Source organism: Xenopus laevis, chromosome 1S (genome assembly GCF_017654675.1).
Source record: "Xenopus laevis strain J_2021 chromosome 1S, Xenopus_laevis_v10.1, whole genome shotgun sequence".
NCBI lineage: Eukaryota > Metazoa > Chordata > Amphibia > Anura > Pipidae > Xenopus > Xenopus laevis.
This window is the reverse complement of record NC_054372.1, coordinates 55,407,376-55,430,688: the sequence shown is the minus strand read 5'-3', so window position 1 is coordinate 55,430,688 and position 23,313 is coordinate 55,407,376. Positions and strand designations below refer to the sequence as shown.

At 38.4% G+C, this 23,313-nt stretch overlaps 1 protein-coding gene across 3 annotated transcripts in view; it reads left to right on the top strand.

Moving 5' to 3' along the window:
• Positions 1 to 1,197: 1,197 nt before the first annotated feature.
• lef1.S (lymphoid enhancer binding factor 1 S homeolog) overlaps positions 1,198 to 23,313 on the top strand; it is an 84,306-nt gene continuing 62,190 nt past the window's right edge. Inside the window, exons 1-3 of one of the 3 annotated variants that reach the window (XM_018239905.2) lie at positions 1,198 to 2,348; positions 11,176 to 11,233; positions 15,908 to 16,041. In XM_018239905.2, the coding sequence (XP_018095394.1) occupies positions 2,130 to 2,348; positions 11,176 to 11,233; positions 15,908 to 16,041 (411 nt within the window). In that variant the 5' untranslated portion in view covers positions 1,198 to 2,129. 3 annotated transcript variants of the gene reach the window in all.

The window sequence follows — 23,313 nt, the reverse complement described above, 5'->3', positions numbered from 1 at the left end:
AATGTGAAAAGATCAAAAGATAGCAAGAATGCATTTTGTGTTGCATGCAGTTAAAGAGGGTTGAATAAATATACTTACTAGCAGATCCCAGGTGTCTTTTCCATTATATAACAAGGCTTCTTCTTCTCCTCTCGCTTTTCTGTGGATCTTTACCCGGTACTCAGGAAGGTTTTCTCTTTCCCATCTATATCCATCATTCAGATGGGGTCTGTATGGTGTTATTTCTGTTTGATCTCAGCTCTTCCTCACATAAGCTCTCCTGCTGCATGCCTCTGGGGTGTCGGGAAATTATAGCAGGCTTATGACAATAACACCCATTATTTTTTTTATGCAGGGTTTCTGTGTATATATATATATATATATAGATATATATATATATAGATATATATAGATATATATATATATATATACACATAGATAAAGAAAGATGTGATAGATAGAATAGTTATGTATATATTATACTTATGTATACTTATAGACACACTTATGTATATCCCTTCAAAATGGCTAGCCTTTCAGCTTTTGCTGAACTACAATTGCCAGCATTCCTTACAACAATTGGCAGTTAGGGGATGTTGGTAGTTCTGCAGCAGCTAAAAGTCCCAGATGGAACACACCCATGAAGTACGTTTGGCTCCATCCTCTCTGTTGCCTTAAAATCAAACTATTAGTAACCGTCAGTACTTTATTTCTGAAGCCATAAATCTTTGATTTTAATATAGAGAAACCCTTGGATCATACAGAAAAGAAATGCTGACAAGGCTAGATGATTTATTATCACCATTGATGTTTGCAGAGACAGGAGAGGAAATAATGTGACTAGTAATTGTACCCCCAGTTGATGTTATGTACTCACCCCCACCGCCCCCTGTACTCTCTTCCCCTTGACAAGTACACCTGCCCTTCTTATTAGGGCTTTCCACTCTGTTATTGTTAATTGCTATTATTAGGATGATTTCATTTTGGACTATTTGCCTCCCTCTCACCCTCCCTTCCCCTTCATTTGCCAAGTTGCTCTGTGTGAGGAGTCTGTTTCCCTCCTCTATCAGCAAGCTGTCAATCACCGCGGCGGCTCTCCTTTCATCTCTTTCCACCGCCTCCTCCCCTCCAGCAGACAGAAAGAGGGAGGGAGGGGTGGAAGGAGAGCGAGAAAGAGGGGGGCACAGTAGGAGGGGGATGTTAAAGTTACATTACACAAACACACACTGCGTGCCCTTTCATTGAGAGCAAGGGACGGTAATGTGCCTCTTGCAGTCACTGAGGTAGGACGGGACGTTTGGGAGAGTTTTACATGGTGTGAAGAAACCAGACCAACTGATTCCCCCTCACAGGATTTTGTCAGAGGTGATTGACGCAAGAAAGTTGGATTGCGGACAAACGGTATATTGCAAGGGGGGATTTGTGGACAGGTCCCGTGAAGGAGATATGAAGTGCTTTCCTAGACCCCCCTCTGTACGTGGTTGAGGAGACTGCAGTTTTACCTGAGGGTCCAGAGGAGGAGTTCAGTCCGCTCAATGCCAAGAGCTCACGGCGGCTCCAAACTTACTTGCACTCAGCTCACTGCCAGTGCTAGCAGCACAAAGTCAGGCTGCTCTGAGTTGTTTGGGCACCGCAAATAGAGCTTGACTTTCTGCTTTACTTAAATGAAGGCATCCTTTCTGGATTAGTCACTCACTGCAGAATTTTTTTTTTTAAAAATGGTAATTTGCAGATAGTCACAACCATAACAAACACTGTAGTTTCTCTCTTGCTCCTCATGTGATTACACACACACACACTGGTCTAAATGGGAGCAGAATGAGCTAAAAGGCCATCAGTTTCGGGAGGCTTTGGATACTGGTGACTACAGGAGCCCCTGGACCACAGGAGACAGGATTGGAGCCATTCGGACTGGGACTTGCAGCCTTGGGAGACAAGGGGAAACTTTTCACAAGCAAAAGTGTATTTGTATGAAAATTTGTGACTTTATTTACTGATTTGGAGGCACAAGTGTCCAGTCAGCGGGGCCAATTTTGGCATTTTGCCCTTGGATGAGGAAATTTGGGGGAGGGAAACTCTGAAGTTTTTTTTGTTTTTTTTTATTTGTGTTTGATTTTTGACCTGTAACACAGAAGTCGTGTTCTGGAGCCATGCCTCAGCTCTCTGGAGCAGGGGGCGGCAATGGGGTTGGAGGGGATCCTGAGCTGTGTGCCACAGATGAGATGATCCCCTTTAAAGATGAAGGGGATCCCCAAAAGGAGAAGATCTACGCTGAGATCAGCAACCCAGAGGAGGAGGGAGACCTCGCTGATATCAAGTCGTCTCTGGTCAATGAGACTGAGATTATCCCCAGCAGCAACAATCACGAGGTAAGCAGCGGAATTCATTTATAGCGGTAATCCTGCGCATTTGTAACTAAGCAAGAGCACAGATTGTTTTGTTTTTCTTTTGGGGAAAATCCACAACATCTTTCATTGTTTACTTTTAAAGTCAATCGACATTGCAACTAGGTTTACCCCACATATGATTGCATGTATTGAATTGAAGAAAAAAAAGTATCATCCAACATTTAATGGGATAGCACACATTGCCCATGCATGCCTTAATTATAAAGATTGACATGATAGTGGCAGGGAGGTGCCATGCCATTATCCACCACCTTCTGCTAATATAATATTAGTGACTACTTTCTCTGACTGTAAGGAATCCAGATTGGGATAATGTGCATGTAGAAGGTTCTGTAACAGCAGATGAGTGGTAATGTTTTTTCAGCCTCAATTTAATCCATTCACTTCTATTTTAAGCACCTCTGTTTGAATTGTTTTCTAAAAGAAAACCTTACCTTAAAAAGTACATTTCTGTTTCAAGTAGCCTACAGTATAATATTTGAAGCCATTGGCAAAAAAAACTCCAAAGTGACCTGTCTCAGTTCACATGATATTTGATCAGGGATTAAAGACTCAAAGACCCCTTGGAAAACAGTCCTGGGTCATGTGGGAGCTCTCAGTCTTTGAGCCTTTTCCATAGGGTACACTAACTGGCTGAGCCTACAATAAATCTTTTCTAGAGGTACATTCAATATTCTCAGTTCAATGAATAAACATCAGCAGAAGCACCGATGCCTTTAAATCTCTGAAGTTAATTCCTGACACACATTAAATTGCCTCTGCTTTTTTTGTAGCTTAACCTGTGTCTCCTTTTAACAATTTTAAAGATCTGACTGGAGACACCCAGGCTTTTAAGAATAAGCACAATTATACAGTTTCAGCTTCAACGTATTCTTGACCAACGTGTTCTCTTGAGTGGAGCAAGATGAAAAAATATTTTTCAAGTATGTTGGACCTGCAACCCTCCAGCAGTTCTTCCCCTAAAATTGCCACTATCTTTCTAATCAGATGTTTAATCAGATGTTTAACTGAATTTGCATCTTGACACCCCCCCCCCCCCACACACACACACTTACACACTTATGTTTGTACGTGAGGGGATGAAATAGGTAGAAGATAAATATCATATTACTTGAACTTAAAAGAGAAAATAGAAATATTACATTTAAGAATTGGTAAAAATCTAAAGCATTTATGGTTCTACTCAACATCAATAGTACAAAGGCCATGTCAACAATCACACAGATATTTCGTAATAATATTAAGTGTTTCGGCTAGCAAAGGCATACATTTTTTGTCTGTGTAGAGGAAGTGGCTTTTGTGTTAGTAAAGGTGTATAAGTGATACAGGTTTTGACTTCCTCCCTTTCACTTTACTGGTGCAGTCATGCAGTTTACAGAATTAGTAGATGTACATTTTAGCTGGGAAATTGAGGTTTTATTTTAAATAAAGATGTCTTGAAAATACAGCACTGGAGCTGTAATTGTTACAACTACATTTATTACCACATACACTGTACTAAGGTACAAATCAAAATTTGGGGGCGCAGTAAATATGTATTCCTTCTGCAATATTTGTACTGAAAAATAATTCCACCTAGCACATAAAGATTGAATATGTTTGCAATGGTGTGGTATGAAAACCAAAACAGGATGTCTGGGAAATGATTCTCATCTCTGTCATGCATGAATCTGAATCGGGAACATGAAAATGGATTGTTTTGTAATTTATCCTTATATGAGTTAATATTTTTATTATTAGGCATCTGTAAAGTAACTTTCCTGTATTATAAACATATGAAGGTAAGAAATTCATATTGGTTGCAAAATAATCCTATTCATTTTTTAACGTAAATTAACGTGCTGCCTTGTGCCTTCATTTGGTCACTAAACTGTTCAGTGACTTCTAATTTTCTGATTTACAGTAACTGTATCAATACATTAACTCATAGAAACATATTTAAAGGGACACTGTCATTACTATTTAGGCCTAAGCACACCTTGTGGTCTGATCAACTTGGTGCTCTCCGAGAAACCAGTAATTGCCTATCACAACTTTCAATGGAAATGCATATAAAATTCTCTGCCTGTGGCAGACATTAATTCTGTCACCAATTTGGAACACTTGCTTTTCCTTGAGAGTACTGTGGTGATTATAATTCCATGTGTCCTAAACTAATCATTTATCTGCCTCACATATTAAATTATAAAATCATTACCTGCATTCAGCTGCAACTGAATCCAAGCTGGTTATAAGTAGTGAGCCTTTATGGTGCCTTCACTACTGATGTACCTGCACAGCTGCAGAGAATGCATTGTGTCTTCATTATAGGAGATGGCAACATAAAAAACTTTTTCCAATATACATTCATTAAAAATGCCCAGTGGTTTTAATGTTATTTGTTAGTTTTATTGCAATTTAAAACTGTATCTGTCCCTTACTGGTATTAACCATTGTTAGTTTTGAAACAATGTAGCAGATGCTACGAATCAACAGACCTGGTTGATTGTTTCGTGTCTCAGATATAGGACTGAAACTGAAAGGGATAAATAAATACTGATTTCTTTTGAGTGACATGGGGCTAGACATATTGTATTTTCCCAGGTGCCCCAGTCATGTGACTGTGCTCTGATAAGCTTCAGTCACTCTTTACTGCTGCACTGCAACTTGGAGTGATATCACCCCCAGCAGCCCATCAGCAGAACAATGGGAAGGTAACCATAGAACAGCTCCCTGGTAGATATAAGAACAGTACTCTGGTAGATATAAAAACAGCACTCAATAGTAAAATCCAGGTACCACTGCAACCCATTCAGTTACATTGAGTAGAAGAAACAACAGCCTGCCAGAAAGCAGTTCCATCCTAAAGTGCTGGCTCTTTCTGAAAGCACACGACCAGGCAAAATGATCTGAGATGGCTGCCTACACACCAATATTACAACTAAAAAATACACTTATTGGTTCAGGAATGACATTTTACATGGTAGAGTGAATTATTTGCAGTGTAAACAGTGTAATTTAGAAATAAAAACTACACCATAAAATTATGACAGAATCCCTTTAAACACTGTTAGTAATTCATGTAGTTGTTATAAATATGATGGTAGGAAATGGAATACCATAATCATTGTGTCCTTGATGTTTATGGAATTATGACTGCATGACTGATTCAGCAATGTTTTCATAAATAACCTTGTTGTAAGCGTTTGGAGCACCTTGATCAAATGTTGCTCCTAAAAGGAAGACTTTAACCAAAAAAGTCAGAAAACCAAATAAAACTTGTGTATTTGACAGCAGTGTGTGTCTGAGTGAGCAATCATAAAATGCTTACCCTTTTGTTAATTTTTGTTAATTGCTGTCCTGAATCACAAAACTCAATGTTTTCATTATTGAGACCCAACAGTAGGAAAGGCTTCACAAAGGCTGTTTATTGACTGGAGTCTCTCTTATCTTTTGCTGTTAGGTGTCTGCTTTCCCTAGCTGTATGTTAGTTATTCAAAATGCATATCTAATCTAAGCTTAACCTCTTAATGTTTCAGCATCCTACCAGCCATCTGAATTTCGTAAAAATTTTTATTTGTTTAGGCCAACTCATTCAGGGAAATTGCTTTTTAAACAGATGAATGTAAAAGGTTTGTGTGTGTGTCAATGTGTGCATGTGTTTGTGCATGCGTGCCAAGCCTGACATTGCCCTTTGGGCTAAGGTCACACTGTGTGACTTTTTACTTCGACCGACTTTGCAAAACAAATCGATTTTTATGCCATCCCACCGGCGATTCACATTCTTGCAGGCAGGAAGGCATTTGGGGAAATGATTCGCCCACAGTAGAGAAGATTTGTCACTGGCCGACTAATCTAACTGTGTGCCACCACCCATATATAACAGGTCAGTGACACATTGTATTTTGTAGGGAGAGAATCATCATGGCAAACCGTCTGATAATACCTTTGCACATACAGTACTACCTTTTTTTATTCTTTATATCCCAGCTGTCATTACCCCAGTGGAGTTTACAATCTAAGGCAGGGGTCCCCAAGCGCCGGGCCATGGGCCAGAACCGGGCCACGGACAGTCCTGAAGTGGGCAACAGAACAATTAACATGGCACGCCAAATTGAACGCCGACCCCTCCGGCCCCTTCCGACCCCCACCCCCCCGGTCCTTGGATAAAAAATTTGGCTCTTCTTTGTTCCCCTGGCCAAAAAAGGTTGGGGACCCCTGATCTAAGGTATACATATGCCAAAATCTGCTGTGTGTGCGCGCTCACAGGCTGCCAGTGCACTTGTAAGAATGAGTGGATAGAAGTAGATTGTTATGCCTGCTCTTCTTATTAAAAAAAAGTTGATGAACTGCCATGTGTACCAGTGGCCTAAGGGAAGTTGGATAGTTTTCTTGCCTTCACTTCCTGAATGTGTGTGCAATGGCAGGCACAGAATCAGTCCTCAGTCTACCTGGCGGATTTCAGTGTGAAAACACTGCCTGAAGAGTCACTTGTGTCAGTCACTCTGGGCTGGAGGTGGAGCAATCCTTCAGTGTTATTATACCATAAAGAGGATTATAAGAATTGATTGAGGTGTTTTTTTTTTTACCTATCTCTGATAAAAGCAGTACAACCCATGCAAAATCAATGTATCTAAATAGGCCCATGATCTATGACTCTAAAAAGTGACCAATTTTAACATTTCATGCACGCTTTTCTAATTATTTTGGCTTTGTGTCATTGAATAAATGCATTTCGCCTGCAATTGATGGTACATAGTAAAATTTAAAGTAGACTGACCCGGTAATTATTTGCAATCTGTAATGTGCACCAGGCAGAGAATTTGTTGATGAAATTGAAAATGTACAGTAGAGCTATAAAGTAAATACACATAATATGTATCATAGTTGCGATTAACCTGAAGCTCTCTAGATGTTGTTGAGCTACAGCTCCCAGAATCTCTGTGTCAGAGAAAGCCACAGGTTTCCTACCATTGGGAAATATATCCAGTTACATATATTACACATGTGTATGTCCCTTCCTGATTTCTTGCAAGACAGTTATAATACTGCACATGGGCTGTGGGAAGTAATAAGGAAGTCTGTGGTGAAGGAATGCATAACTGCAAATTGGGTTTCTTATACCTTAAGAGATGCAGTGGAAACTGCTTGAAATATGTAGTGGATCAATAAAAACACAATTTTTGCAGCAATGTACTGCGTTTGACCAAGTTCTTATCCACAGTTATTTATATGAATCTTTTCATTGCAGCTGTCTGTTTTTTGCATCTGCTGAACTGTATTCAGCCATCTTTTACTTAGTGATATAGTATGATCATCAAGAGATGAATTTATATATTATATTGGTGCCTTGCCAAAAAGAGCCCTTGGGTATTTTAAAAATAAAATATCATGCTTCCTAAAATTGTTCTAAAATATCCAAAGTGAAGGCTTAATATGGTCATAATTTCCAAATTACAGACAAAAGTTGGCCATATGCAAGCAACTTGTTGACCTATGCACAGAGCCGAATCACAGGACTGCCTGACCAATATTAGGCAGATATGAAAATTCTACATTTGTATTGTGCGCTGATGGATGCCCATTATTGCATAAAATTAGTGTCTGCTGTTAGTAAATGAGCGGATATATGAATGATGTAAAGGCATTTTCAATCTCAATAAAATGAATTGATTAAGGGTGCATTTAAACCACAACATTCAGTCTTGAATTTTACCCAACTTATTTACACTAAACTCAGAGTACACTTGTTTAATTGCTCAGCCTTTCAGTAAGTCATTTAACGTTGGTTTCAGTTACCCCCTACTCCTAGATTGTGTCTTGCCAAATCGAATCTCAGGAACAAGGCACCCAAGTTAGCTATTTCACCTCCACACTTACCATAAGTCAAATAATTTTTTTTCTACTTCCCTAAAAGAAAACAATAATTACAGCCTGCACCTTTCTTATGGTTCCATGTGTCTGGCACCTAAAATAGTCTGGCTGGTGGTAACTTATATATATATAAAATTGAATCCAAACCTTTAAAATCTCAATAGTACAATTAATATATTACTCTTTAGTCAATAGAATTTATGAGTGGTGGCTCAATCAATTTGCCTCATTTACTTGCACGTCGATACAGTAAATACTGTAGGAGATTTTGCTTAGAACCTTTGTTTTTAAGATATACAAAGCCACTTCCTAAGGTTCCTCGATCTTTTTCTTACCACTTTTGACTGAACTACACCTCCCATCTTAAGAAACCTTTTCAAGAATAACTAAAGCTAAACAAAGAACATACCTCCCAACTGTCCCTTTTTCGGAGGGACAGTCCCTCTTTTGACAGCTCAACCCACAGTCCCTCATTTGTACTGGAAAGTCCCTCTTTTCTCTGCACTGAACAGCCAGAAAAAGAAACAAAGTTTCTCACTTACCTGTAATTGGCTTTTAGCAGAGAGCACAGAACAGCTAACAGGTGCAAATAAGATACTTTGTAACAATTTTGAGACACAAAAACACAGTTTAGATAAGGAGAAATATTTTCAAACTTTCATAACCTGCCAAATTTTGTAAAACGAACATGGTAATTAGGGGGTGTGGCCACAGAAAGGGGTGTGGTCAAAAAAAATTGCTGCGCTACGTGCGGATATAAATTTTTGTCCCTCTTCTTACTTCCAAAATGTTGGGAGGTATGAAAGAAGCAGGCTAGAAATGGCACACATTATGTTTTGGGGTTCTGTACAAGCCCATGGCAACCACAGTTCTTTAGCTGTAAAGATCTGTGTGTCCAAAGATGCTCCAATTAGCTCCCCGTCTTCCCTTAGGGGGGAGCCTTAAGTCTTCTCTGAGAGGGACCTACTGCTCAAAGCAGGTCCGGACTGAGAATTAAAATAGGCCCTGGCATTTCAGGTACACAGAGGCCCAATCAGCCCACATAGAGGCCCAACCAGCCCCTACCAGCCCACTAAATGGGACCTTATAGCAGCCCCTCTGGCATTTGCCAGAACCCACAGATTGCCAGTCTGGGCCTGGCTCAAAGCCACTCAGCATGTGCAGTGTGTCCCAAAATGGGAAACTCCTGTGCACAACTTTGAAGACCTGGATCATGAATGTTATAGATATGCTAAATCTTTAGGCTGGTGCTTTAAGTTGAGTATATAAAATATGACATTTTTAGCCAAATTTATTTTTAGGTTTAGTTCTCTTTTTAACTGGTTGGCGATGCTGTAGCCAAACAATTTATAGGTTAAATACAAATGCTTGCACATAAAAATGCTAAAATAGTTATCCATCATCCACCATTTACCAAGGTGGTAAGATTAGACAGGGCACAGAAAGCAGCATTCGGATGAGATAAAATATCATGTGCCAATCCATGTATTTAATATACTGGCACTGTAAAAAAAACATTACTTTGTCATTAGTATGGAATTGTAATTCTTGGAGTGCCATTGAAAGCTATATTTTATTTTTTTGTGAAACAGTACTGTCTCATAGTATTGGGCATTATGTAAGTATCTTCACAATCCCCCTCGCTCTGCATCTGTCTCTTTTTATGCAGGAGATGGGTGTAACTTAATGATATAAGTCTTGTTTAAGTCTTGTATCGGAAGCTTATATAAAATGGTTACCTCCATCTCTGGTTGAATGCTAATGTGTTTCCTGGGATAATATTTAGTCACATGCCGCTGCTTTGAAATCCGCTTCTCTACAGACAATATTTATTCAGACCCATCTGGGACCTTCAGCTTCCAGGAAGTGAATTAATGAAGTTCTGAAACACTTGTGCCCTATGTTAAGTAAGCACAGTACCTGTCTCCTGCAGACCAAGCTTCCACTGCAACCACAAACCCTAAACCCTAGAACTGGCAAGTTCTTCTCCTTAGACAGCATATCAGAAGCATCTTAAGGTGGCCATACACGGGCAGATTAAAGCTGCCGATATCGGTCCTTTAGACTGATTCAGCAGCTTATCTGCCCATGTGTGGGGGTTCCCGACGGGTCCTCTCAATCAATTTCAGGCCAAAAATCATCCAAATATCGATCGGTCAAGTTTGATCTTTCCCATGTTCCAGGACCGCATCTGCTAGTTGATTCTGTCCTGCGACCCATCGGAGCCCATTTGTAGTATTGTAATCAATCGTTCGGATTCATCCGATATTGCCCGGCCGTTAGTGGGCATATCGAGTTAAGATCTACTCGTTTGGCGACCTTGCCAGACGAGCAGATCTTATGGTGTATGGCCACCTTTAGCCACCCTTCAAGAAATAGATCCAGATAAAGGATAATCAATCATGGAAATACAAAGTTTGTTTGGCAGTCTACACTATAATATGCCTATAAAGTTTACAATTATTTAATATTGGTTACAGAGTTACAGACAAATTTTTACAAATACACAAAAGCATGAGCATATATGTAAACTTACTTTATTAATGGGAATATCGAAGACAACAAATAAAATAAACCATCAAACCTGACACTTTATTAGCTTTCAGGCTTGGTCTGCCATCCATTGCTTTGGATGGTTATTCTCACAATTTGGGAATCTCTACTGCACTATAAAGCAACACATGTTTTCTATGGGTGTATATGTAAGGATTACCCCACTGATCTAAAAATGAGCAAAAATGGATTATAAACCTGTCCAGCTATTTCTACATTGCAACTGCTAGCATCTGTAATCAGACTGTAGTTCAGCAAGAAATGGAGAAGCACAGACATGCAGTCATTCTCATATATGGGCTCACAATGTATTTCTCTTTTTGGGTAGAAGTCCAGAAGTTGTTCTTCAGTTATTTATGTGCTTGTTTGTTTTTAATGTTAGATTTCGAGACGAAGACAAGACTCGTATCATGAAAACCCAAGAGAACATCCCGAGGATGGTGAGTTACACAGTTATTGTAGTGCTATCCCCCTAGATGGTGTTCAATGCCGTGTTAGAGTGCAAGGCAAAAAAAGAGTTTTGTCATTCATGGTGTACTTACAAGTTACAACTGTGTACTGTGTAACTGTGTTACACAAATGTAGCATTGGCATATGTTTAATGTTTTTACCCATTGTAATAACATGGCTTTGAACGGAACTGAGCTCTTATGGCAGCAAAGCCTGTTGTATGAATCCCTAGATATGCATAGCTTGAAAAACTAGCCTTTTCTTTTCATAAAACATTGCACGCATGGTTGCTTTTACCTCCAACTGAGCTCCGTTACTTTGGTAAAAAGCCATACAAATGGAACTGAGTGTTGCAAGGACAGGCAACAACACCTCTCTATACAAAGCCATACAGCCCTGTTCATAAACCTTGTGTCTACTACGGTTCCCAGCATCTACCAATCAAGAATCAAGGGAAATGCTGGAAATTGCAATTCAGTAACACCTAGGACACGAGGTTAAAAAACATAGGGTGTGTCATAGACCCCTGCAATTGTGACTAATACTTGCAGCAGCCATAACTTTTTCAAATCTTGTATTTAAAGTACAATGTGCAGTTTTATTAAATGCTTAATTTATGCCAGGAATGTAATCTTCTTTAATAATCCTCATATGCCTGGAACATAATGTTCTGAAATTCTTCTTATACGCCTGGAACATATTGTTCTAGGGTCTTTACCCAACTTTAGCATTCAGATGATGTTAACAATAGTTTATAAGCCTATCACTACATTTTGGGGCCGATTCACTAACTTCGAGTGAAGGATTCAAAGTTTTTTTTGGGCTACTTCGACCATCGAATGGGCTACATCGACCTTCGACTACGACTTTGAATCGAAGGATTCGAAGTAAAAATCGTTCGACTATTCGACCATTCGATAGTCGAAGTACTGTCTCTTTAAAAAATACTTCGACCCCCTAGTTCGCCATCTAAAAGCTACCGAAGTCAATGTTAGCCTATGGGGAAGGTCCCCATAGGCTTGGCTAACTTTTTTTGATCGAAGGATATTCCTTCGATCGTTGGATTTAAATCCTTCGAATCATTCTATTCGAAGGATTTAATCGTTCTATCGAAGGAATTATCCTTCGATCTAACTATCTGCGCTAAATCCTAGTCGAATATCGAGGGTTAATTAACCCTCGATATTCGACCCTTAGTGAATCGACCCCTTATTGTCACAATTTTCCAGTGCTTGCTCAATTTTTCTTTCGAGGGCCTTCTTTTGCGGGTGCTAAAGTGATACTTTCTTACTGAAATGTCTGAGTTTCTTACTGAGTTTCTCTTTGATCTCCTGCACTGATGCCAGAAAAAAATACAAAGTTGGGGGTGATATTTATTGGCAAAAACGTGCCCTTTAAAGGGCAATTTCAGCTTAATTAGCAAAACTATTATAAAACCTAAAACATGGCCCTAAAACTCCCAGAAATATATTAAAGTTTTCATAACCTGACAAATTTTGCAAAATGGACATGGTAATTAGGGGGTGTGGCGATAAAATAGGCGGCATGGTCAAAAATTTTGACACAATACGCTGGCAGATGTTTTTCTCCCTTTTTACATTTTTCAAATGTTGAGAGGTATGGTTTCCCTGTTAAAGAACTAAGGACATGTGATCAAGTGTAAAGGGAAAGTGTTTTGGTTTTACTGTTCCATACTTCCCAACATTTTGTATATAGAAAGAGGGACAAAAAGAATTGGCGAGCGTAGTGCTGCAAAATTTTTTGAACACACCCATTTTTGTGACCACACCACCTAATTACCATGTTCATTTTACAAAAGTTGGCAGGTTATGAAAGTTTGAACACATTTCTGTGGTTTTTATGTGTTATTACAGTTTTGCTAATGAAGGTGAATTGCTCTTTAAGCTGCAAGTCAGTTTCCCAAAGAGACCTGCTTATCTTAAATTGTTACAATTGCTTCTTTGCTTATCTTACATTGTTACAAATGTATCTATAAGTGCACCCGGCCACATATTCTGGGCTCTCTGCCAAAAGCCAATTAAGTTAGAAACTTTGTATCTTTTTCTGGCTGTTCCGTGCAGGGGATCTAAGAGAAAGTTGGGACATTTCAGTAACAATCTGGGACTGCGGTTGAGCTGTCAAAATCAGAACTGTCCCGCAAAAAATGGGACAGTTGGGAGGTATGCTGTTCTACCCTGTTTTATTGACGAAATAAAAACGGGGATATGTTTTGATTGAAAATTAATATTGGCATATATTAAACACACAGGGATATTGCACTGGCAAAATTTCAGTCCTACAAATACCCACCTTTTTAGAAATATTAGTTGCCAAAACAATCTGCTTCTAATAGACTTTACTTGAAGGATTTCCAGCTGTTTTCATTTTGCATGGGAACAGTCTCCAGGTTTAACTTACACTTTGGGTTTGTGACACATTATTTTCTTTTTCAAAGGGTTGCTGAAAAGTTTAAGGCTTGCACAGACAGACATCAATTTATGTGATTTATGTGCTTATAGTTTCTCAGGTCATGTTTACTGACAGACAAATTAAGAAGTTATCATTTTAAATAAGATATACAGGGAATGAAATACAGTAAGATATAAGGATACATACTATAGTAAAATGGCAAGACACAGTGTAGTTTCATGGCCTTATAAAGGGCATGAACATCTTTATACATGTTGTGGATACCCAAACAGTGACCATAACTGATGACAATGCTGAGCACCAGAATTATTGTATATGGAATAATGTACCTTCTGCAGAATATTGAGATTTCGCACAGTTTAAGATATATTTTACAGGATAGCCATGACTATTGTCTCTGCATGTGTTGCCTGTCTAACAATATCTATTGGCGACTGTCACTACTATGTATTTCATACAATTGCTGTCGATTAATGGCTAGATCATCGTCTGATTTGTTCTTTTTACTACTTTATTTAATCTGAATGGTTAGTGGTAGGTCGGAAGATTGCTATGGACGATCGTTTGACGGACATAAGGATAAATCTGCATGTCTATGGCCAGCTTAACATATATATTAGGTTTCCTTGAAGCTGTCCACTGTCCTATAAAAAGAACTTCTGAAAACTGTTTGTGTTATGTAAAGCAGATAGTGTGAGCAGCTTGTAATTACAGACACTCACTGGGCCATTTGCAGGCATTTGTTTGGAGGGTTCAAGGTCCCCAGTGTATATGACCTGTTGGTTGATCACCTCATTTCACAATTACATTTTCTGTCAGCCCTTCCCTGTGTGAATAATGTTTTTGACACAGTGAGGCCTTTACCCTGTAGTACACATGCAGCTACGCTAAATATTATTGTGCACCATACAAATCTATTCACCAGGCCAACAGCCTGATCTTGTGTTTTTTGTTTACATTTTGTTTTATCTGGTGAGAATCAAATTATTCCCTTGTAAATAAGCACACTTGACAAATAAGATAAAGAACCCTGCAGTTGAATCTTGCCAAGCAGCCAGAAAGCCAGTTGTATATCCAGTCACCACAGTATTATTTATAACATGTAAACTAATGGGAGCTGATATCCAGAATGCTTAGGGCCTGGGGTTTTCTGTATAAGTGATCATTTCTGTAATTTGGATTACCATACTGAAAAATAATTGAAATATTAAATAACCCCAATAGTTTTGCATCCAGTAAGGATTAATTATATCTTAGCTAGAATCAAGTACAAGGTACAGTTTTATTAGTATTACAGAGAATTTAAAAAAAATGTATTATTTAATTGAAATAAAATCTATGGGACATGGGCTTCCCGTAATTTGGATACCAGTATTTATAAAGTGCCAAAATATTTTGCAGAGCTGTAAAATAAATGGGTGTATATAATGAACATGTAGATTTAAATACAAAGCAACCAATAACAAGAGGTAAAGAGGGCCCTGCCAAAAAAGAGCTTAGGATACCTGATGTTTGAAACCCCTAAGGAAAGTCATGCTCTCTTCAATAACCAAGTAGGTAATCATTACAAGCTTTACAAGTTTTAAAATCTCCTTTGCACCAATCCCCGAAAATTTGCTCAACATATGCAAAGAAGCAATTGTAACTATTTAAGATAAGCAGGTCTCTTGGGGAAACTGTGACTTGCAGTTTAAAGGGCAATTCACCTTCATTAGCAAAACTGTACCAACACATAAAAACCACAGAAATGTGTTCAAACTTTCATAACCTGCCAAATTTTGTAACATGGTAATTGGGGGGGGGGGGCGGAAAATCTTTCCTCTTTTTATTTCCAAAATGTTGAGAGGTATGATTTATTACTATACTGCTAAGCCAGCATCCTTGGTCCAACCCAAAAGCCCCTAGCTAAATGCCATAATATCCAGACTTATGACTGTGCTGTCACCGAACTGAATTAGAAAGACAAAACTACCAACTACTTACAGTTTGTTTGTGTGTGATGGGAAGTGTAGTTTGGTAACAGACGAGAACAGTTTTTATCCAAGTCAGTTGGATTCAATTTAGATATAACTCGACTGGAATCAGAATCACATATAATAATATCCTATGGCACAAGTGCAGGTGACCCAAAGTTGAGCAATGCTGTGTTAACACTGTGAAGTCTTTAGACATTTTATACATGTACTCAACATGGCTTGTAACTGTCTTTCATTTTTATTTGGGTCTATAAGCAGGAAAACATCCGGATGGAAGCTTATACAGCAAATGCCCTTCTTATACTGGATACCCAAGCTATATCATGATGCCAAATATGAATAATGAGCCTTACATGTCAAATGGATCTTTGTCTCCACCCATTCCAAGAACAGTAAGTCCACTGTGTTATTTAGTCAAGCTGTGTAACATTTATGAGTCTTCCAAGTTCGACTTGGCAGTGCAAAGAAAATATGGGTTCTTTACTACTGGAACTGTGCATTTATAGTCTGCTAGCTTCTTGTAAAGGAATAGATTTGTGTCAGTTGTTAATGCAATATAGAACTGCAGTAAGCCTTTTCTTTAAATGTTATACAACTAAATGACACATTTAGCTTTTAGCCCTTATAACTATGTGCTGTAGTTCCCTTTTTTTACAGATTTATGTATTTTATTTTTATTAATAACTGGTAATTGGTTGGATTGTATTTTGACGGGTAACTTTTCATTTTTAAGACCATTTTTACTGTGAATCCCATACCACATTCCTAAAAGTAGCATTCTGTTAGACCAGGGATCCCCAACCTTTTGAATCCGTGACCAACATTCAGAAGTAAAAGGAGTTGGAGAGCAACACTAGCATGAAAAATGTTCTTGGAGTGCCAAATAAATGTTTTGATTGGCCATTTGGTAGCCCCTATGTGGATTGTCAACCTACATTGAGGCTCTGTTTGACAGTACACCTGGTTTTTATATAACCAACAATTCCCTCCAAGCCTGGATTTAAAAAATAAGCACCTGCTTTGAGGTCACTGGGAGCAACATCCAAGGGGTTGGAGAGCAAAATGTTGCTCACAAGCTTCTGGTTGGTGATCACTGTTTTAGACCAAGGAGAAATTACAGACACAGTTTTTCTCCTGGTAAGGTTTTCACCCAGTACAAACAGTTGCTTCTACTAGTCTCAAGACTCATGAAAAGAATTAGTTGAAGTTGAGGGAGCTCCCTAATACAGCCTTCTAAAAATTATATGTAAGACATAAGAAAAACTTTTGGGCTCTTGTACAATCTGTAGGTGAAGCTCTAGGCACAGAAATGGCTATAGAATTGCACCCATTAAAACAATATACACAACATGCTTGGCCTTCTTGATTGTTTCTAAAGCTGACCATACACTTTAAGATCGCTTGTTTGGCGTCATCTTTGGCCACCTTAACACCATGTGACAATGTGTTGGTTGTGACTGGTTTTTCAGTATGAGGCACAAAGCACAAGACATAGCTCACTCACATGCAATCAAAGATCATGTACATGTATGCTCATGTCAAAGCATCTCATTTAGATGCACGTTTCACCAATTTTCATTCACATCTTTACACTTCCTCTATATCACGCAAAATTTTGTAATATCGTTGTGTTTATGAAATTCTGGTAAAGACTACCGCTTTGCAGGTAGAAATTATGGTCAGTTGCACCAATGTCTGAAAAATGCACTCCTTTAGTAAACAAGTCCTTGTTAAACTGATTTAGCAAACAGTTTGGTGTTTTTTTACAATAAAAAATACATTACAGGTTCTATGTCTGGCACCTTTTCACATGATCAAGTGAAGTGTAAACAATTTGGCACATGACAAAAGCAACAATGTGGCATGAGGAGAAACTTCAATTTATCAGTAAAAAAAAAAGCACTACAAAGTGATTATTTTAGCACCTTGCTGTATGCACAGCATGTGTGCTGACCAATGGTTCACTATGGCAACCCGAAGTATCATCACACATGAGTGGGATGTTCAAATACAAATGTTCCCATAGTCTGCAGACTTGTTAGAAATTTGCACCGTGACAAGCCATAGAGGCCTATTTATTAAAGGTCAAATTTTAGGTGTTTTAGAGGTGTTTGAAACAACAACTAAACTCACATTCTCTAAAACCATAAATGTCATGCAATTTATTGAAAGATCTGAATATAAAAAAAAAGGGAAAAAAAAAAGAGCTGAACGATTCTGTTGATTTCTACAGGCCCTCGCAAACTGTTACTTGGCGAACTTTTGAATTAGAGTTTCATGGTTTTTACACTATACAGTACATTTAAAATTTTTAGAGCTTTTAGGAAAATTTAGGAAGACCACCAATTTTTTGTGATTAGTGGAGCAAATAGAAATTAATTTGTTATTAAATGGGCCCCTTAGTGTTGGTGAAGCTGTGCTTCTACATACAGAATATCATTAAAGGGGTAGTTCACATTTAAATTAACTTTTAATATGACACGGTCACTTAACAATTTCCAATTGTTATTCGTTTTTTTATTTGTTACTTTTGTTGAATCGTTTTGCTTTTTGTTCAGCAGCTCTGTAATTTGGAATTTTGGCAGCTGTCTGTTGCTAGGGTCCACTGACAGTTAAAGCTTTAGAAAATGCATATTCAGGGCAGCAAAAGTATATATTTTAGGTCTATTTAAATGCATATTCTGTGGATCAGGTGTTGCAGAATGTTTCCTAAATACGGCAGCCAGATGTGTGTTGACGTATTAAACCCAAAAAATGTTTTTAAATTTCGTCCCTTTGTTTGATGTTGTATTCGAACTGTCACTGGTGCGGCTTGAGGACCACAGCACTCAAAAAAGGGAGCCAGAAGTGAATTTTTATATCATGTTCCCCTGGCTTCTGTACTATACTTCTTTAACCCATAAGATTTAATTTCCAAATTTGCCGGTTTCATATCAGAGGGGAAATCTGCTTTGGATAAGGAAACATAGCCTTAGCATTCTTTATATTCTTCTAGTTAGCGAGTCTACATAGATTTAATCTAAAGCATTCTCCCTCTGTGCCGCATAGGGCTTGTGTTGAAAGGGTTGGCTTGTGTTGAAAGATACTTTATGAAGTATTTTCCCCCCCCACAAATGATTTAAGCAGCAGTTATGGACTGGGAAATCAAGCAAATTGCAGTTTTTTGCCTTTTAATTGTAAACATTTGTATTTTTTTTTGTGCAGCAGATAGAAATTTTACTTTTTACACTTAAAAATCATATTCATGTGGATACTAATCAAGTGCAATCTTAGGGGAGAATGTAATTTAGGGATGCACCGAATCCGGCATTCGGTTTAGGAATTTGCCAGGATTCGGCCTTTTTCAGCAGGATTCAGATTTGGCCAAATCCTTCTGCCGGTCCGAACCAAATCCGAATTCTAATTTGCATATGCAAATTAGGGGAGGGGAGGGAAATTGTGTGACTTTTTGTAACAAAACAAGGAAGTAAAAAATGTTTTCCTCTTCCCACCCCTAATTTGCACGTGCAAATTAGGATTCGGTCAAATCTTTTGCAAAGGATCCGGGGGTTCGGCCGAATCCAAAATAGTGGATTCGGCGCATCCCTAATATAATTAAAAAAAATTAAATGACATTTTTGAGATTGTTTAACGCTGCTCGCAATGTTAAATCATTTGCTGGCTAATATTACTTTGTTCATTATCGCTAAGCAAAGGTTAGTGTTAACACCTGCTCTGGAGTTTTGTTAAATATTTCGTAGTAAACAAACACTTTACGATTGCAAAATTATATTACATATAAAACAATGTTCAAAAAAGACATTTGTTTGCAAATATTGAGAATCAGCTAGAAAGCTGATGGTCGCTAAGGTTCGCAAAAGGTGTTTTTTTGCACTAACAAACTTATTACATACCCTGTTATTGGTTTATCTGAAGGGAAGTAGAGAACAATCGTGTTTTGGGTGGATAATGGGAAGCTTTCCTCAGGGCCTATAACTGTTATAACCTCTTGAGTAGGTCGTCTTTACCTACCTATATTTGTGTTTAATCTGTGTATTTAATGTATATCCTTCTTTTTGTATCACACTGCTATATATATATTGCTGCATTATAAATACTTGTTAATAATAATTATAACTGCCAATTGGTAAGCACATGTAGCAGTGTTATTCCCCACCTATGTTTGCTTGTTGTCAAGGGTAAATCAAAATATATCATTGTTAAAGGAGACCTGTCACCCAGACATATACATCTGTATAATTAAATTAAACATGAAATCCAAATTCTTTTTTTTTATTAAAACGTCCATACCTGTTATAAACTTGTTTGAAAGTCTCAGCTGTCAATCATATATTGCCTAAGGCATAGAGGCGGGGCAGGAAGTTACTTTCACTTTCCATTCTGCACTTCCTAGATGTCATTGCACTCCCCACATTCTCCCTCCCTCCATCCTCATCTAATTGTGTACATGGGCACATATTAAACTTTAAAGTCGCAAAGTCTTTATTAAGAAATAACTCTGCTTGTGCTCCTCTTCAGAAAAGGCGATCGGCGATCCATTGTGCAGGGCTCCATTTCTCCCCCCTGCCTTCCTTATAGAAGATAGCCAGGGAGGAGAAATTGAGCGCCGCACAGTGGATCGTCGCGCTGTCGCCGTTTCTGAAGAGGAGCGCAAGCAGAGTTTCGGTAAGTTATTTCTTAATATAGATGTATAAAGTTTAATATGCGTTGGCGTCTTTTTTTTGTACCATACTAACAAATTATTTTTTAGAATTTTTTTTGCTGTTACTGGTCCTTTAAGAGAATACAGTGATTTTTATTTGCATAAATATAAACACTTTTATGTTCAACTGTTTATATTTTAGACATCTGTTCACTCCAGCCTTTATACATTACATTATTGGCTAACTAACTATATTAGAAACATTTTTTATTTTGCACAGCCTATCTATTTACCCAGTTTTTATTTTTACACTGAACAATTCCTTTAAGAATTAGCAGCTGGTGCTAAATAAAAATCTTCTCTTTGCATTTTGAACAAATCCTGAGTGTGCCAGTTTATACTTTATGTTTATTACTAGGAACCCAAGTAACTGACTCATGGAGGAGTTTATATGAAAGTCAAATGGAGATCCAAGAATTCTGATTTGTCTGGTAAATGCCTGAAGGTGATGAGAGAAAGTTGTCAGGAAGCTGGCCATACAGCAGTGAAAACATAATGATCAATACAGGGTGGGATTTGGAATGTTAGTGTTAGTAGCGTAAATAGAATTCTGGAAGCTGTGGGGTGCCACAGTATAGAGAGGCAGCTGTAGAAAAGCATCTGGTGAGGTGATGGTCTAGCAGCATTCAGTATATATGGAGCAGACACAATTTTTACGTAGGAAAATCAGGAAAGATTGTATTCTGGTCATATACCTCTCAACATTTTGGAAATAAAAAGAGGGACATAAAAGTTGCTGCTGTGAATTTTTGTGCTCACACCCCCTAATTACCATGTTTATTTTACAAAATTTTGTTTTTTTGTTATTACAGTTTTGCTAATGAAGGTGAATTGCCCTTTAAGATGTGAGTCTAACTTCTCCCAAGAGACCTGTTATCCTATATTGTTACAATAACTTATTTGCTTATCTCAAAATTGTTACAAAAGTATCTTATGATTATCTGCAGCTGTGGCTGTTCTGGGCTCTCTACCAAAAGCCAATTAAGTAAAGCTGGCCATAGATGCAGAGATCCGATCATACAAATCCTCGAACGATTGGACTTCCCCATCTCCCGACCTGCCACTAACCATTCAGATCAAATAAAGTAGTAAAAGAACAGATCAGCCGATGTTCTGTCCCTGACAGCAATCGTACGAAAGTTATGTCCGACAAAGCTGGTCATCGGCAATACATGCAGAGAAATTATCAGCAGCCGACAGAAATCTTTTAACCTGTCCGATCGACCAAACGAGCGATCTCAGTGGGACGAAAAATGTCGGGAATCTTCACACACGGTCAGATCTTTGTGTCTCTGGCCAGCTTTAGAAACATTGTTTCATTTTCTGGCTGTTCAGTGCAGCCAGAGAAAATCTGGACTTTCCAGTACAAACAAGGGACTGCGGGTTGAGCTGTCAAAAGAGGGACTGTCCCTCTGAAAATGGGACAGTTGGGAGGTATGTTGCACAGATGGCACCAACTAGATTTGGAATGTAGGTTACGAGGGCACTTAGGATAACTTTAATTTTATAATTTTTTGCAGAAACTGCAAGAAATTATTAGTTTGGTCTCCATAGGCATGCTTGTCTGTTTTTTATGACCAACTTAACTACTAAATAATTACTGACATAAAAGGTTCAGGGATGCATACACTGGTGAGTGTGAGTGGTTGCTGTTTCTATTGTGTTGCCACAAAATTCCAAGTTATATTCCATCATTATATATCCCTATACATGGGTGCTCTAAGAAATCTTTTACATAACATTAGCAGCACCTGTTAATAGAGTAAATTGTTTTTTTTTCTGTTAATGGTTTTGGCATTTCTTGGAAACCCAAGCTATGCTCATAGTAACTACCTTTGACTGTTTTCCCCTCTGTCAGTAAGCAGCTTTACTTACTGTTGGGCTGTATCTGATCTATAAAGCGGAAGCCAGCTGAAATATTATACTATTAACCACAACCCTGGTAGTAAACAAAGGTGCCTTTCCTCTCTCAGTCTTTTCGCTATTACCTTGTCTTGCTTTTTAACTGTTGCTCAATCTATCAACTGCTCTAACTATCAACTGATTTTTAACCCAAAGTGGGAAAAGAAAGCAATGCAATACTTAGAAAAGTGGTGCTTATACTTCTGATGTGCGGTAACAATGTCAGTGTGGCTGTATGTGCTGGGTCTGCTGTCAGATTAAGAAGCCTGCTGCTGCTGCACCTCCTAACATCTGCTTAGTCTTTGGTGTCAGGATTACAAAAGCACCTGGGGCAATGACTAAAATATATATGTAAGACCAGTCACTTTTTATTTATCTTGAAATGCAAGCAAAATATATCCTTGTTTGTTTCACTTTGCATTTTGCTTATCAACTCCTAAATGTCTTGACTTCTACCTAAGCATGTATAAATAAGTCAGCAGGAGTCATTGAGACATTTGAGTTTTCTGAGTTAGTAATTCTCTAAAGCTGACCATACATGAAGAGATCCACTCATCTGGCAACATCGCCAAATGAGCGGATCTTTCACCGATATGCCCACCAACGGCAGGGCTATATATGGGGGGATAACCTCTATTCTCCTAGTCTCTTTTCTTTACATACTCTATTTTTCCATCTATTAAGCATCTTTGTTCTCATAGAAAATAGGGAATGGCCATGAAATAGGTCAAATGTTTAACAGCATGAGGGCCCACTGACACCTGGGCCCACCGGGACTTTTCCTGGTATCTCCGTGGGCCAGTCCGACACTGATCTGAACATTCGTCCCTAGGGCCGAACGATCAGATTACAACGAGGAGCAATGGGCTCCGACGGGTTGGTCGACGGAAAAATGAAACCTTCCCGATCGATATCGTGGCCAGATATTGATTGGGAAGCCCAGTCGGAAGCTCCCATACACAGGCAGATAAATTGCTGAATTGGTCTAAAGGACCGATATCGGCAGATTTATCTGCCCGTGTATGGCCACCTTATAGCAGGGGTCCTCAACCTTTTTTAT